General features: G+C 36.3%; 2 protein-coding genes across 4 annotated transcripts in view; one reads left to right on the forward strand and one right to left on the reverse strand.

Annotated features, from left to right (window-relative positions):
- Window positions 1-2,321: 2,321 nt before the first annotated feature.
- On the reverse strand, window positions 2,322-7,824 carry LOC128859973 (dnaJ protein homolog 1). 2 transcript variants are annotated; one of them, XM_054097155.1, is made up of 4 exons: window positions 7,604-7,824; window positions 6,217-6,952; window positions 5,192-5,195; window positions 2,322-3,417 (listed from the first exon to the last, which is right to left on the reverse strand). In XM_054097155.1, the coding sequence occupies exons 2-4, from the start codon at window positions 6,910-6,912 to the stop codon at window positions 3,083-3,085; spliced, it is 1,035 nt and encodes a 344-aa protein (XP_053953130.1). In that variant the 5' UTR covers window positions 6,913-6,952; window positions 7,604-7,824; the 3' UTR covers window positions 2,322-3,082. The 2 variants fall into 2 exon arrangements, with proteins under 2 accessions (XP_053953130.1, XP_053953129.1); XM_054097154.1 differs by lacking the exons at window positions 2,322-3,417; window positions 5,192-5,195; window positions 7,604-7,824 and adding an exon at window positions 7,045-7,426 and having other exon boundaries at window positions 6,007-6,952.
- Window positions 7,825-10,746: 2,922 nt separating this feature from the next.
- The window catches only part of LOC128859974 (ubiquitin carboxyl-terminal hydrolase 47), a 42,182-nt gene continuing 34,835 nt past the window's right edge, over window positions 10,747-18,093 (forward strand). For both annotated transcript variants that reach the window (XM_054097158.1, XM_054097156.1), the window contains exon 1: window positions 10,747-11,243. Coding sequence is in view for 1 of the 2 variants with exons in the window: in XM_054097156.1 (XP_053953131.1) it covers window positions 11,240-11,243 (4 nt within the window). In the remaining variant the exon portion in view is untranslated. The remainder of the gene's footprint in view (window positions 11,244-18,093) is intronic.

Here is an 18,093-nt window from a genome sequence, read left to right on the forward strand (position 1 = left end):
AATTTATCCCGTTTCTAATAATACGTTCACATATAAGTAGATGATCTAAATTTTCGTGCTTTACTCCCAATCCGCAATTAAAAAGCGAGATTTCCATACAAAATTTCTCTCCCAAAATCTGAGATTATAAAATGATCTAGATAATAACCATACTTTTTGGGTTGTAATGTTTTCTGTATTATCAATAATAATCATTACGAATGTAAAGAGAAACATCAAAATAAAAACTAAATAAAATGGGCGCCGGCAGAGAAAAGAGGTTTGTAGATATAATTCTAATAATATTTTTGTGAGATATTATTAATTATGCATTCATAGGTATTACAGAAAAAAGACGCTTTGGCCTATTATTGCTTATTATAAAATGTATAAGCGAATTTCGAATGCGTATTGCTGCCATATTTCTTCTCTTTGTCTTTTCTTCATATCGTTAATAATAACACAGGCCACCAAATTTAACCAACATTCAGACCCAGAAACCAGACTATATATTTCCGAAGGTTTATGATGCGCTGAATCCAAATCTGGCCTCAGAATTGCTCTATCAGCTCTGGTTTTCGAGATATCCTAACCCAAATGTGCAAAAAACATCGTTGTTGCCCATATTTGAGGTTATGTAGCCTTGCAGTTGTTTTCTTTCACCAAAATTAAAGGATGGCATCTTTAAATAAAAGCCTTCTCTTTTCACATGTCGTTGAGTTTGCTGAAATATCATTTTTTTTTCGCTGAGATATCGCATTTTGAAATTTTCATGTTTCTAAATTTTCCTACACCTGAAAATCGAATGAGATAACATAGACATGATATAGTCGATTACTAATTTTCTTAAATTGAGTCTTATTTTCTTAAAATTTTGTCTCACACCATAAGTGTGCTGACTCACCACACCCCTACACTATCTAACCTTTGGGTACCGATTCACACACAGCCCTAACCCCTAGAAACCACCCCTATCATACCGCAAGCAGGCTAGCCCACTTAACCCTGGGGACAGCGTTTACTCGCATATTTTTTTTTAAATAAGTCTTATTCATCTAGATATCAATTCAAGAAAATTAGTAAATTTGCACGACTTCGCTCCTCAGCTGTCCACTGCTGCGCACGATTCATCATTGAAAGAAATTCATATTCAGCCCTACCATAGAAACCGTCGTAGAAAACCATCATGCATCCGACTCGCACGCATATAAGCTGCTGGACATGCATGCATGAGCGTGTACGGGAGCTATCAGAAAGTATTTAACTATTGCTTCGGGCACACGCTCATGCATTTGCTGCCCAGCAGCTTATATGTGTGCGTATCGCGTGACACACGTACTTGCTTCGTGCCACACATACTTATTGTCGGCTTTTGCAAAAATTCTACAAATTTACAAAAACCCTTTTAGTTGACGCTCCTGTAAAATTCAATTTTATATGTTTATTATATTTTTGAAAATGATTCCAATTCTAAACTAAAGTAAAAAATACTGTAGATTTGCAAATAGCCCTCCAGTGAACATTTCTGCATACGAACTTCGTTCTTATTTAAGGTGTCTGGCAACATCAACTTTTCAAATTACACAAATTTAACAATAAATTACTTAAAAACTATAATCCTCCGGAGGGTGGGTGCGGTTTTCAGGTTTTCACGATATTTCAACGCACCATTAAAATACGGTCGTGAAAAACGTAATTTTTTATGTTTTCTTGGGGTACTATAGGACCCCTTACCCAATGGGGTTGGTGGGCGACGTCGCCCTTCCCTCCCGCTCCGCTCACCAACCAAAACAATGTAGTGGTAATGAAGAGTTTACCCCTAAATGTTCTTACAAAGTAACTGCTATTTGCGCTTTTTTTTAGGTACGTAAACAAATTGTTTAATTAAGAAAAACATTTTTCTAATAGCGGTCGCCCCTCGGCACCAATGGCAAACCTCCGAGTGTATTTCTGCCATGAAAAAGCTCCTCATAAAAATATCTGCCGTTCGGAGTCGGCTTGAAACTGTAGGTCCCTCCATTTGTGGAACAACATCAAGACGCACACCACAAATAGGAGCAGGAGCTCGGTCAAACACCCAAAAAGGGTGTACGCGCCAATTATATATGTATATATATATAAACAATTTGTTCATGTTAATAAATACATTTTTATTTAAGTAAATTTATGGAAAGTTTTCATTGATTACATATCAAACAATATGAGCTTAAAATAAAGAAACAAGAAATATACTCAGTAATTTAAAAGTACTTTGACAACCAAAAGCTCAAAAGTAAAACATTGTAAGCAATATTTTGTCTCGCTGCACTAAAACATGCATAATACAGGTAAGTTTTTCTATATTCTAAAACTTTCAAAAAAAAAAAAATGGTGCATGCAGTAATGCCAAAACGTAGCGCGTTCTTCCTAAACGTACTCTAACCCTTGAAAGACCATTATCAAAAGTAGCAGCAAAGCTGCATAATTGTATTCACATTGAAATTTAGTAAAATAGTCGCTGTTTAAATTTAAATCTTCAAAAGTTTTATTTTTTCATCAGTCTCCAGGTATAATCGTTTCTAGTATCCACATTTTGTTTTCAATATCATGCTGACGTATACGTCGGTAGTACAAACGTTGATTGCTGATTGTCAGACTTCCCAGCATCTTTATCAAAAAGTTGATCAACAATTGGTTGAAAGTGATACTTTTGTGGATAACAATCAATCTTCGAATGTACAACCGTTTACACAATTTCTTAGTTTCCAGACAAGTTTTATTTTGTGTGCTTTACAATGCTTTGCCTTTTTTGAATTAAGATTAATCTTACTACTAAGAATTAATAATAATAATATACACATATTACTAGCTCTAACTAATTTTCATCATTTCCAATCAAAAGGAAGAAATAATAAAAACATTTTTTAATTAATTTAAATTAACCTCAATAAACCTAAATATTTCTCAGAGTGAAAAAACACCAGTATTTCTTTATAACATTTACATGACAATTGTACACTCCATTTCATTCATTATTTCCCCCCGTCACACCCGCCCAACTTAATACATACTAAGGACAACATAGGATCCCAAACCATGCCCGATTCCATGGTGTTTCGCCCCCTTAGTTTGGTAATATATCGGACAACAGGTCTTTTGTTCCCGTCGGCAGAGTATCAGGGAATTTTATATCAAACGCCACAAGTAGATCACCTCTTCTCGTTGGCTCCTTAGGGAAGGGCAGCCCTCTGCCCGGTATACGCTTAACTGTGTTGGGCTTAATGATCTCCCCTTGTGAATTCACCGTAATTCTATCGCCTTGTAATGTTGATACCTGCACAACGGTACCACAGAGCGCTTGTTTTAAACTTATCTGCGCGTTGTATTTGATATCACTGCCCTCGCGTTTGAAGAGCGGATGTGGCTTGTCACGTATGATGAAAATGATATCTGCTGGTACTTTTCCAGGTGTTTGGTCATGTCCGTTAAGTTGGCCCCGCCATTTTTGAATTTCGTGTTTATTGAAATTGTGCTGCAATGTGCTATTCTTGTGCCGTATTGTGCCGCCAAAAGAAATTTTATATCTATTTTTTTTCTATTATTTTTTCAATTTTTAAATTATCAACCGTTAAGCTGGCCCCGCCATTTTCTCCGATCTGGAAAAATTAAGAAGCACTGAGTTCTGTTCGACTTGTGCTGTTTTGTGCCACTTTTTGTTTTCTCGTAATTGCCAAAATAACAGTGAAAAATTTTTTTTTTGTTTTTTCGAAACACACAAAAATTTTTTTTTGCGAAAAAATTACTTGTGCTGTATTGTGCTATGCCTGTGTAATATTTTTGCCCTCTAGCGTTTTTTTCTAAGACATCTAATTAATGGAGAAAAATTGAAAAATAATTTTTATATTCTAAAAAATTATTTTTCAATTTCTCTCCAATTTAATATAGAATATAAAAATTATTTTTCAATTTCTCTCCATTAATTTGACGTCTTAGAAAAAAACGCTAGAGGGCAAAAATATTACACAGGCATAGCACAATACAGCACAAGTAATTTTTTCGCAAAAGAAAATTTTTTGTTTTTTCGAAACATTAAAAAAATTTTTTTGCGAAAAAATTACTTGTGCTGTATTGTGCTATGCCTGTGTAATATTTTTGCCCTCTAGCGTTTTTTTCTGAGGCGATAAATTTATGGAGAAAACTTAAAAAAATAATGTGTCACGTCTCAGTTTTGTTCACTACCCGGTATATTTGTGTATTATATGGCGCGCCTGAAAGTTTACACTTCAAAACAAAACACTAACACTACAGATTTAGCACACATACGGCAGTGTTTTTTTTCCAAAAGGAAACCTACGCTATCAAGATGACACAAGCATACACAGTCTTCATCTATACTTGGACATCTTGGAGGGGCATGTACTCTTTTGTTTCGAACTGTATCAAACGAGCAGTCCAAGTGAGTGGACGTGCGTCAATAGTTTTCTGTTTTGTGCACCGTTATATCGGTGAAATTATAAAATTGGATAACAAATTAACATCACAATCTTAAAAATAAAACGCGTTCTTTTCTTTGGTAAGTAGTTTCCTCATTTATATCTCATTATAGCTCACTGAATTGAAAGTGCAAAAAACTTTATTCGATGAGCTATAAAATTGTATGCAATGTTTCGTCATCTGAACTCCAGCTGTAAGTCTACGCAGAATTGCACTATCAACATAAAACATACGGCATTTTGTTCGTTTTTTTCAGTACGTGAAAGACTCACGCCTTCGAATTTTAGCAAAAATCAATTTAATGTACTAAAAAGTCTTTGTAATGTCAGAAATATATCTCTGTATATATTGTGTCTCTGAATGTGTGTCTATATATACGTGTGTCACTCTGTCGACACTCAAGACACAATTGTGGGAACACAGATGAAAGTGTCGTACGGAAACACACCTATACCTATCAGTGTGGCCACACTGATTTCATTATTCATTTTTATTCACTATTCAACTGAATTTAACGTCGTTATGAATTCGAAGAATTAGATCATTCGAGAAGCGTTCTTACAACTACAAGACACATAAAAATTAGAGTTCTTTTACAAGTTAATATATTCATCTTAATCTTGAGTTTTCTTGGAAATAAAGCGTGTTAGTTTTAATATAAAAATATATGTGGAGTTTTATTCCCCCACACAATGTAAACAGAAACACACATTCACAGACACAATATATACAGAGACACATTTCTGACATTATAAAGGCTTTTTAGTACATTAAATTAATTTTTGCTAAAATTTAAAAGTGTGAGTCTTTCATTTACTAAAAAAAACGAAGAAAATGCCGTATGTTTTATGTTGATAGTGCAATTCTACGTAGACTTACAGCTGGAGTTCAGATGACGAAACATTGCATACAATTTTATAGCTCATCGAATAAAGTTTTTTGCACTTTCAATTCAGTGAGCTATAATGAGATATAAATGAGGAAACTACTTACCAAAGAAAAGAACGCGTTTTATTTTTAAGATTGTGATGTTAATTTGTTATCCAATTTTATAATTTCACCGATATAACGGTGCACAAAACAGAAAACTATTGACGCACGTCCACTCACTTGGACTGCTCGTTTGATACAGTTCGAAACAAAAGAGTACATGCCCCTCCAAGATGTCCAAGTATAGATGAAGACTGTGTATGCTTGTGTCATCTTGATAGCGTAGGTTTCCTTTTGGAAAAAAAACACTGCCGTATGTGTGCTAAATCTGTAGTGTTAGTGTTTTGTTTTGAAGTGTAAACTTTCAGGCGCGCCATATAATACACAAATATACCGGGTAGTGAACAAAACTGAGACGTGACACATTATTTTTTTAAGTTTTCTCCATAAATTTATCGCCTCAGAAAAAAACGCTAGAGGGCAAAAATATTACACAGGCATAGCACAATACAGCACAAGTAATTTTTTCGCAAAAAAAATTTTTTTAATGTTTCGAAAAAACAAAAAAAAAATTTTTCATTATTTTGGCAATTACGAGAAAACAAAAAGTGGCACAAAACAGCACAAGTCGAACAGAACTCAGTGCTTCTTAATTTTTCCAGATCGGAGAAAATGGCGGGGCCAGCTTAACGGTTGATAATTTAAAAATTGAAAAAATAATAGAAAAAAAATAGATATAAAATTTCTTTTGGCGGCACAATACGGCACAAGAATAGCACATTGCAGCACAATTTCAATAAACACGAAATTCAAAAATGGCGGGGCCAACTTAACGGACATTGTTTGGTCACCTTCTTTTTGGAAAGTTATCTTTGTTCCCGCCTTCCAACCAGGCTTCACAGTTATATTCAGCACTTTCTCTTCTTTACGCTGCTGTCCTGATGCTATTGACATACGCGAGATTTTCATTTTCTTTACACATCCCTTATCAACTTCCTCGAGGGAAACATATAAATTGTGTTCGATGGGAGGATCTTGTTGTTGTCTTTTACGATTTGGTTGCGCGTTAAATGATTGTGAACGGAAAGCGCCGCCACCTCCCATTTGAGAATAGATGTCATCATCATTGCCAGTAGCCATGAATATATTCTGTGAGTCACCAAACATGCGACTGGGATCGCTCGAACTAAAGAAAATGCCAAAAGGATCCGACGAACCAAAGAACTGTGCGAAGGTGGCACGGGGATCACCATGGAACTGATATGTTCTGCTGCCACCCTCTTGTTCACCTGGTCCACCTGGTATGCCACCTTTCAATCCTTCTTCACCGTATTGGTCATATATGTCACGCTTCTTCTTATCTGACAGTATTTCGTACCCCTCGGCAATTTCTTTAAATTTTTCTTCAGCCTCCGGTGTTTTGTTCTTGTCAGGATGGTATTTCAACGCTAATTTACGGTATGCCTTCTTAATCTCGTCATCATTGGCATTTCTGTTGATCCCAAGGATTTTATAGAAATCTTTTCCCATTTCGATGAATATTTATGAACTTTTGCAATTGTAGTGAAAACTGCAAATAAAAAACACAAGTGAGTTTTAGTACAATTAAATACAATATATGTATATTTATAAACGTTCCTATGTTATAGAATGCGAACTCGCATAGAGCATCGTATAAAAGGTTACATTCCGATAAAATTTAAACGTACGCGTATTATTATATATGCATGCATGTGCATACAACGGAAAACATTAGTGCTTCACTCGATAATGCAGCATATCGAAGAATTTTCTAGAACTTTTTTTTTTTTTTTTTTCTGTCACTCGCTAGAGAAAACAGACGGTTGGTCACGTTCGTATGAACAAAATGAAATTTTGCCAACTGTATCACATTTTCACAAGTTTCTGGCACATTTGGCACTGCTGTTTTAATAAAGTAATTTGCAGTCTGTCCTGCTCCAACTAAGGCTTGTTGGCCTTATTCACTGCAAAAACATTTGTGAATACAATACGCGTTGGCGAGGGCACTACCAAATTTGTCGTAAGTGATTTCATCGATAATTCAGAAAAAATCTTGAACCTTCCTGGCTTAACGTAAAAATTTTATTTATTAACCACATTTTATCCATACGAACAAACACAAAACTTTCAAGCTTCTAAGGTTATTAGCCTAACAACTTTTTTCCGTCCCGCATAAAAAAAATTTCGTTTAAACATTTACCTTTGTTCACTATTTTCTTTCAAGGTTCAGCTTTCTTTTGATGCACTCAAAATTTTTAACAATTCCCAAAACTTATAAACAAATAAGGCTGTGTTAACTAGATTTATAACAATATTTTTTCTTCTACAATTTTCCACTTAAATCACTCCGTTACTTTCTTCACTTTTAAATATATATTTATATGTTTCGTTTTCAATTGTTCTTTTATTAATGCACCCACTCGCCAAACGACACTCCTATTTATAGAAAGTTAGTTTCACGTCTTCTAGAATGTTCCAGATCGAGTTGACATTTCTCAAGCATTCCATTTCGTTACTGCGTCATTCCCTGATAAGTCAGAGCGAGTTCGTCAATATGCTAAATAAATTTTTGGTTAGGTTTGTTCACGTACCATAATTCAATAATAAAAGGTATGCTCAGCAAACAGCTCTCTCTTTTCTCGTCTCTTTTAAGTAAGTTCACATATGCCTTAATTACCAATAAATCCACAAAATTAATCTACCCGTTCACATATGGCAGATTACCTGCAAAATTGGCAATCAGCTGTTGTGAAAGGGTTTTCTTCATAGAGATTATTTTGGTGCAATATTTCGTTGTTTTTGGTTTGTTTAACTATCATTAACGATATGAAGAAAAGACAAGGAGAAGGAATAGCTAGTTTAAATGCGCTATTGGCTACTAGTAATAAACAGTTGGAGGAAATGCGTAAACGACGTTTACTGAGGTGAGGTGAGAAATCTCGCTTTTTAATAACGGATTTGAAGTTAAGTAGACAATCTAATCAAACCAAAAACTCCAAAATATTTCACAAAAACAATTTCTATGAAGAAAAACCTTTCAAACCAGTATTGACCGCTGATTGTCAATTTTGGAGATAATCTGCCATACTTATATTTATCGCTAATTGTAATAATATGTGAACAAGACACTGGGTTGCTAACTCTAAAGATTTTAAGTAAAGGTGGAGGAAAACTGAAATTTGTAGAAAAAAGATTTTGTCTTCAGAAGAGTGTGCTTATGAATAAAAAATATTAAATACATGTTGACATACCGCTGAAATGAGGATATTTTGGAGCATTTTATAGGGGCAATGCGCGTGGAAGATAGACATTTTGACAATCTGAGCCCGATACATTTCAAATATAGGTTGCCGAAGTACTTACTATGTTGCTTTAGAAATACATATGTAAGTTAACAACAAGAATTCATTTAGCAATATGTAATTAATCACAGCCTCCTAGCGGCAAATGGTTTTATATGAGGAGAAATAAACTCGGAGGTTTGTCATTGCCTGCCGAGGGGCGACCGCTTTTGTAAAAAATATTTTCTATGATATGGTGTTTCGTGTCCGGGATTTCGAGCACGTGCATTTCCGAATGGTTGTCACGCATCAATCATCCGTCGATATAGTAATAATTAATTTAAATATATCAGTAGAGGTAGTCTAACAGTCTCTTAGTCTCTTAGAAGTATAAGAATAATCGTGGTTTTGGAGTCAAAACTGCAAACTGAAGTGGGCAACGCATAGTAAAATAAAGCGTAAGAATTCTTAAAGTTTGATTTTAGTCAACTAAATTTATGAGGAATCCGCTTCTTCTATGAACTATTCATTAGGGTCATAATACTTAGGTAGCATAATAGATTCACATTGGCGAAACTTCGCAACTTCGGGATCAGTTTTGAATTTAAAAATTAATTCACAAAATACAAAATATAATTCTGGGATTAAGTTAAACCATTTTTTTGTGGTGGCCGCCGTAGCCGAATGGGTTGGTGTGTGACTACCATTCGGAATTCACAGAGTGAACGTAGGTTCGAATCTCAGTGAAAACATCAAAATTAAGAAAAACATATTTCTAATAGCAGTCGCCCCTCGGCAGCCAATGGCAAACCTCCGAGTGTATTTCTGCCATGCAAAAGCTCCTCATAAAAATATCTGCCGTTCGGAGTCGGCTTGAAACTGTAGGTCCCTCCATTTGTGGAACAACATCAAGACGCACACCACAAATAGGAGGAGGAGCTCGACCAAACACCCAAAAAGGGTGTACGCGCCAATTATATATACATATATATATATTTTTTTTTTTGTATCATATATTTATTTTTATTTCAAGTAAAAAATCACTTTCTTGCTACCATTTTTACCAAAACGGTTTTAATTTTTTCACTACTCCTTCTTAAATGTGAACTTTTTTAAGGGAGTGTCAGAAATCTAGTGTCACAAGTGAGCAAAGCTTTAATAATTGAATCATGTTCACGTACGATAGAGTTTGATATGATGGAATGAAAAGATTCCGGTTCCGGAAACGATTGCATGCCTGAATCAAAAACTCCTCATATTCAATATAATATAACGCTATTAATTGCAGCGTTCGGAGATGAAATGATGTTATGCGGATGCTTATTGATTTCACTCCCAATTACGCCCTATACGTAGTAATCCAAGGGAATAAGATCTGGGAAGTTAGGTGGCCGTAAGTTCGGCGTTATGTGGTCATAGAAATTTTCAGCCACCCAATCTTCTGTTGTCTTCGCTTCGTGTGAAGGAGGAGATCCTTGCTGAAAGATGTATGGGCTATCACTGCGGACACTATGAATCCAGCGTTTCACTATTGCCTCTATAACCTCGATATATGCAACAGAATTCACTCAAAATCCTTGAGTAAAGAAGTGTGGTGGCATGGCGTGCTCTCTGTTGCTCACAACACCTGAAATCATAACAGTGACTGGAAATTTCATGTACATGGCAACAGGAGCCTCTGTAGCATTGGAACATAGCCATCTGTCATCTTGCCGTGAGGCAAAGTAGAAAGTTGCCAACTTTGGTGTATTTCGGCATAGCGTACGGCACGTATTCGACTTAAATGCACATAATCTATTTTGCTGTCAGTGAAATTCCTTGCCACAACGGACGAAACGGACCCATTGTGACGGGCTTAAACATCTATTCTCAACGAATTTCGTCAGATCAGCTTCTTCGGCGCTTTAGTAGTGTGCAATTTCATACATTGCAGTATGTTGTAATTCTGATAACGAAATTTCGTTCGACGAAAATTCACTCAGCGATTTTATTATGTTTATACTTTAGTAGCAGTCATCTTCAGCGCCATCTATAAGTTTGTGAGGAGAAAAATAAATTCCACTTGGACAACACCTGGTGTGGAAGTAGCAGCAAACAAAATGAAATCGGTCGAAAATATTGGATAAGTCGGAAAACTTGTAAACTGCGAATAATTCATTGGAGGTGGTATTTCTTGTTAGAAACTAAGAATATGCTGACTGGAAGTTGTTAAGCAGATCATATAAACATACAATTATTTTTAAACCGAAATAATATTCTTATATTACGAATATGAACAAAATGATTGTTGCTAGAAGTGAAAATAGAAAGTGATCAAAGTGAAGGAAAAGTACGGATGAGAGAATGTTGAACAAACATACACATGTATTTGTTGGCCTACAAGGGAACGTTCAAGGCAATGGCTTTAAAAGTTCACATTTGGACAAAATAAACAAAGTTTATTAAAGACAGCGAATAAAAAATCAATAAAGAGAAGGTGTCAATACATGCGTAAAAGTTCTAATTTATAAACGCGACTAAATAAGGGGGATTACTAAACTATACTCCAGAACGAAATGAGTAAGTAGCTGTTGTCAACAGGGAAGTAAAAAATGAAAATTTACCACAAACATATGTAGATATGTATCTTATATTAGCTGTGTTTTTTACACGCATATGCGTCTGCATTTAAAATTTGTGTGAAGCAATAAGCGCACAGGTTTATTTGCTCTTATGAAATAGTTGCAGATGAAATCGGTGCTTTAAAATTTTGTTTTTAGGTTTTATCGGCTTTTTACGCTCTGCTTTATCGACCGTAAATATTAAACGAAATGTGAGCTGAGAAATACGATCATATCTTGCAATTCACTTCTACAACTCTGAAAACGACTAAACTTTACATTACTACCACGATATATTTGGTTGGGGGACTAAGGAGGAGGTGGCGTTTCACCTAATAGAAAGAGCAAGGTCACACCATAATAACGATGAAATTCACAACTTCCTAGGGTCCCTGTAGAACCGCAGGAAAAGCTTCAAAACTAGGTTTTTACGACAGTCTTTGCATCTTGTACTAAAATATCGTTGAAGAGAAATGTATAAAGCAGTTGTTAACCCAGCAAGCATTTAACTTAGGTTTTATAATTCATACTATTAATGAAAATGTTTTATTATCGTAAAATTTCTAAGTGACCCTGACGAAAAATGTATTATTTTTATAAAAAAATTTTGACTAAAAAATCGCGCAAATTTTTATTTGAAATTTTCAATTTTTATGAAAATATTTGATCCCGATTTTTTAGTCTAAAACTTCACTCTTTTTGAAAATAATGATTTATCGAAAGCTAAAGGTTAATTTAACTTTTTTAAAAACTACAAGGTTCTATCGAACCTCATTTTTGGTTGATAAGATTTTTTCGGTTTCGCTTTATTCTTTTCTCACGATCGTTCCTTTGACAATTCGTCCCGCACATTTATTTCGTGTTTTGTTTCACTGTCAAACATCTTCAGTTTGGTCTATAATTTAACTATGAATCGTCTTACAAACGAACAACGCTTGCAAATCATTGAATTTTATTATAAAAATGCGTGTTCTGTTAAGAAAGTTTATCGCGCGCTTCTTCCATTTTATGGTCAGTTCAATCGACCAACTGAAGCGGCTATCAGCAGGAAGAATTGCAAGAGCTACCAATGTATCCACAAAAAGTCACAGTTTGGTGCGGTTTATGGGCTGGAGGTATCATTGGACCGTACTTCTTCAAAGATGCTGCGAATCGTAACGTAACTGTGAATGGTGAGCGCTACCGTGAAATGATATCCATTTGTTTTTTATCCAAAATGCAAGAGCTTGACTTGCATGACATGTGGTTTCAGCAAGACGGTGGTGCCACACGCCACACAGCACGCGTAACAATGGGCTTGTTGAGAGGCGAGTTCGGTGAACATTTTATTTCACGTTCGGGACCTGTCAATTGGCCACCCAGATCGTGCGATATAAAGCCTTTAGATTATTTTTTGTGGGGCTATGTTGAAGCTCATGTCTTTTTAGACAAGCCTGTTTCAATTAACGCATTGGAAGACAACATTAAAGCATTTATATGTGAGATACCGGCCGAAACATTGGAAAGAGTATGCCGCAATTGGACTAAGCTGATTTGAAGCGTAGTCGCGGTCATCATTTGCATGAAATAATCTTCAAACATTAAATTATATGTACTGTATTATCGATTTAAATAAAAATTTCATGCATATTTCTGAATTTTACGTGTGTTTTTTTTTTAAAACTTTTCTATAGCTCTTAAAAAATCACTCTTTAAAGTAAATTTAAGAAAATTAGCTTTAAAGAAAAATCAGTACACAAATATTCAATTCATTCTAAAGCATTTTTTTTTTGTTTATTTCGAAAAAATCGGTTGAACGGGGCAGAAGTTGCTACTCTGCAGCGCCATCTGGTGGCGGGTGGCAGCAATGAGCTCGAAATCGTTATAGCCATCCCTGGTGATCAGAGAGGACCCTATCTCGTCGACCTTGCTCGTGAGTCCGTCGCAATTAAATTGAAGAAGCTTGAAGCTTCTTGGTAAGGTCGTAGTAACTCGGGGGGGTGAGGGACGCGTGGTGTTGCCTACGTTGGGCCTGCTGTGCCATCCGCTGTAGTTGTTGCGGCCTGATGATGGTGGGCGGTCGCGCCACGGTGGCGGTTGCGGGTGCAGAGCTCTGCAGCAGGGGGCAACGTAGTCAGTTGTCCACTCACGGGTGGTGCGCAGGCCGAAAATGGCACCAGCCACTGCAAGAATTGGATTTGACTGATACCAGATTCCGAGGTATTCTGGTCTGACACACGGAACAGACTGTGCGGGGGACCAAGAGCTGCTTGTTTGTCCCCGCACTGGGGTTGCAGCAGGAGGGAAGGGGATGGGCTAAGTCGGGGAAGTTGTGTTGATCCTTACCGTGGAGGAATGGGTTGTGGTGGCGATTGGTGGTGCCGGCGGAGTAGTAGCCGTGGAGGCATCAGACGCCTGCTGGCGGGAGCAACACGTGGCCACACACCGTGTGGACCACTCGCTATGGGTCTTAAGGTGGCTCCACCCGTTGCAATTATTGCTCGTAACCGAGGTGGAGTTCGGGTGGAGCCGTTTATGGCAGACGCAGCAATATAATACTTCTGGCCCAGGGTTGGATTTAATTCCAGCTCTGAGGAGAAGCATTTGGAACAAGGTTGCTGCAAGGAGTTGCTCCTGTGACGTAAGGGGTGGGGTGATATGCTGTTCACTAGACAGGGCTGGTTTACTGGGGCGGCAGCCCTTGGTCGGGAAAAACCCGAGTCATTCCGGTAACGTAGAGCCGGCTGCCATGTGAATGTTTCCTAATTTCCTCGTCTTGTTCCTGTTGTTATCTTTTCTTTAATTTCTATACTTCTGAAATGAGCAAATAAATGGCAATATATGTATTTAAATGTCAGCTGTATGGCTATACTACCAATAATAGATAACATTCAATATCGTCTTAACCATTGCGATATCACGGTTAAGGTTATGGCATTATGGTATGTCATCTCTAATTTAACCTTAGTTGGGTAATCTTTAAGCGGAGCCCACTGTTCATGCACTTGTACTTATGTGTGGCTTTTTCATCTATGGCAGACATACTTGGATGCACGAATGTGAATACATGCATGTATACTAATGTATTAAGCATCGAACAGGTCAAAAACCTTCGATACAATGCGTATTTTTATTCACGCAGAGCAGATAGAGTAATGCTGGTCTTGTTGGCAATACACTGTTCGGTTTTTATTGCGTGCGGTATTGTTGGTTAAAAAAAGAACAAATCATCATTTCCGGGGTGCATCTTTTACGGAAATAACTGAGAGCAATTTTTTTTACAGATACAGTGAAAACCCTATTGAGCGGGCAGTCACCGTCAAGTAAATTTTGCTCGACCAAGACAGATGTCCGGTTATAGGAGAGCTGATAAACTACTTTTATGATATTTTGTCTATTTCGCTATCTTTGAAGCCAATAGTTTAATAGATCGAATTCATTAATCCCAAGGCTCTGAGTAATTTATTTAGCAATTTTTTTAGCTGGAATGTTTTCGATTTTAGTTCCGTCTGGTTTCCTTAAGTTTAATTTTATTCAGCACGCATATTTATAATTTACACTTTTTCTTTCTCATATTTTTCTGTGTCATTTATTGTGTCATTTATTAAAAGAATTCAAAACAGAATTGCATAAAATATTTTATTCCAGGTTGGTTTTCAATCCTTTTTTTTATTCTGGGGGCACCTTAAGAGAAATTAATTTGTGAAAAATTATGAAGCTTAAGTGAGGTGTCCGTTTAATAGTAATGTCTCATAGATGAGTTTGAAACGCATTTAAGTTATAAACTAATATTGCAAAAAGTCATTAAAATAGTAACTACTGAGTTTTATGTCTAAATTTTTCTGACCAAAAAATATGCCTTAGTTCGTTTGTCATTACTGTGCAAATTTGTTTATGATTTGTGATTGTTGTAGCTTTTAGTGTAGATTATAGTGGTTTTATATGAATCTCCACGAGATGCAAATTATTTAACCTAAAAATAAACGTGTTTTACTTCACACTAAGTGTTTGATTTTTTCAAAATAATGCTTATACGAGTATTAATCAAATTGCTTATCTTATGTATGTGGAACAGGTGACATTGGAGTGCATATGCCCTTATATATTGTACAATAATTAAAGGAAAAGTATGACATTTATCGTTAGCAGGTGTACAATTGCCTTTAAAAAATAACCGCACATTAAAAAAGAAAAAGTTAAATAACATTTTTGCAAAATACAATAAAATTGCCATACCCATAAACAACCATTTTAAAGAAAGCATTATATATAGACATATGCTTTCTGGTATGTATGCATATATTTTTTAACGAAATTTATGATGTTATTCGCGCACGCATTGAATGCATAAGATATTTATTATTATAATATATATATGAACTTGAATGCATCCATACATATTTACATATATTCAGACCTATAATATGTGTTAATAACACATGGGCGGAAAAGTTCCGGGCCTAACAAAGAAAACTCGTTTTTTTGTTTTTTTTTTTCAAAATTAGCTTTATTCATTAGCGTAATTTCCATCAAGGACAACACCGTTATTCCAGCGCCGCTCTAACATTTCAGTACCTCTTTTGTAGAACTCTTTATCTTTTGCCTCAAAATAGGCCTCAGTTTCAGCGATAATCTCTACATTCGAGCGAAATTTCTTTTAGGTCTGCGAACAGCCAGTAGTCGCTGGGAGCCAAATCTGGCCAATACGTTGGATGTGGACGTTTGTTTTTGTCAAACGTGGTACCCGCTTTGAACAGAGCTTTCTCATGTCAGCTAACTCACGCAACTTCACACGATTTTGTGGATTTTGTTGATGTTTTCTGCACCATCGGACTCTACGACCACGTTTGAAGTCGGGAAATCATCGTTTTATTGTTGTTTCTAATTGAGCGGAGTTCCCATAACACTTTTCAAGCCATTGCTTTAAAAGCAGCCCTTAGCACAATAACTCACGAACTAAGGGGGCGTCCATAAATTACGTGAGATGTTTAAGGGGGGAGGTGGTCGAGTCAAATCTCATCTAATCTTACGTTGGAGGGAGGGGCGGACTCGGCAAATATCACGCAATTTTTTTTTCTGATTGAAACAAAAAAAAAATTATACTATTTTGGTCCATTATCCAGATTGTACATGCTTAAGATTTAATCTTAAGCTTAATCGTGGTATGATTAAGATCATTCACTAATTCGTTCGAAAGAAAATAATTTCATTCATACTTCGACATTATACATTACTGCTGTCAAACCACCATATTTGTTTTATACCAAATAGCTCAATTTAATCTGAATTTACGGTACAGTGTAGCCCGTCGTTTGTTTTCGCGCCACTATCAGCCGAACGCGCGACTCGATGAACAAGAGCGTACGAGCTGAGTGGCAGCGACACACGGACAGGTTCCAACCTTCTTTGTTTAGAGAGAGCCAATATTTACTCCAGGTACATTGCAGTTGATTCATATCAAATTTTTATGCGTGCCTATTTTATTTTTTTTTTTTTAGTTTTTTAACGAGCGCGAATGTCAACAAATTTTTATTAAGAGTTACAAAGGGAAATTGTTTTTAATTTTTTTTTTAGGTTGTGAAATGCGATGATCAGAACTGCTGCAGCCCACGCCGGAGTGATCTGCATATTATTCTTCACGACCGTTTTCTGCCACTTCCATACCCTATCACTTAGGCTGATTGACGTTTGATAATTCCGGACTTTAAAGAACATGACGGAAAGTCATTTGCTCCATTTCTAATACGCCTACCGATTCAACCGCAGAATGCCTTTATCAGCACGCCTTATGATCTCTATTGCCCAAGTATACGTGATGATTTAGAGAAAATATGCTGCAGTACATGCGGTATTTACTTCGCATCTATCACAAGAGCTGCAGAACACAGGCGAGCAGCTCACATTGCATCAGCTAAACAAGCGCGTATGTACCGCAAAGTGCGACCCTCACGGATTGTCGCAAGACGAGCTAATGAGTTACTGTGCGCAAGCGTCAACGGCTAAGAGTGATTTTACTGAAAATCATATGGACATGTTGGTCCCAATAGTCTCTCTTGAAACCGCGCAGGATTCTCCATGGACTGAATTAGAGTAGATATTCTTTTTTTAATCGCAGTAGTTACGATTTAAGTCTTCTACTCGTATTGTTAAATTTTTATTACACTTATAACTCTCAGTAATATTGATTACTAGTCTTAACTAGTCGTAAATAAAAGCACGAAGCAATTTTTTTCTTTTTACAATAACAATCCAACGCGTTTACATAAGAAACCCACATTTTGAAAAATCTCACGTGAGATTGGGGGATGGGAGAGGGGGTTGAATAAAATCTCACGACATCTCATCAGGGGGGGAGGGAGTTACAGAAAATTGAAAAAAACACCTCACGTAATTTATGGACGCCCCCTAATGAATCGAATATCATTAAAGTTTAACAACTGCAATAAAAGTAGGGCCATCTATGTGTTGGGCCCGGGACTTTTCAGCCCATGTCTAATGTGTCACACGCTATTAAAATATTTAAATTATGTCCCTTTATTGTGATTTTTCATTGTGAAATATCTACGATTCATTCATTATATTAATCTATTGTCTTAAAATCATTTCATATGTTTATACATATATATGTACATATGTAGACGCAACCATCACTTACTCTGCTGGGAAATGCACTAGTATCCGACAGGTGTGCTTCTTGAGATTTTACAGTTTTGACTTTTTCACGTTGCACGATGATGTCCTCGGTACTTGCAATTTCGTGCCACACCTTCGGCTACAATACTATATTGTACGTGAAACCTAGTAATACGACCTCTGTTAATGCGCAGAAA

Source organism: Anastrepha ludens, chromosome 4 (genome assembly GCF_028408465.1).
Source record: "Anastrepha ludens isolate Willacy chromosome 4, idAnaLude1.1, whole genome shotgun sequence".
NCBI lineage: Eukaryota > Metazoa > Arthropoda > Insecta > Diptera > Tephritidae > Anastrepha > Anastrepha ludens.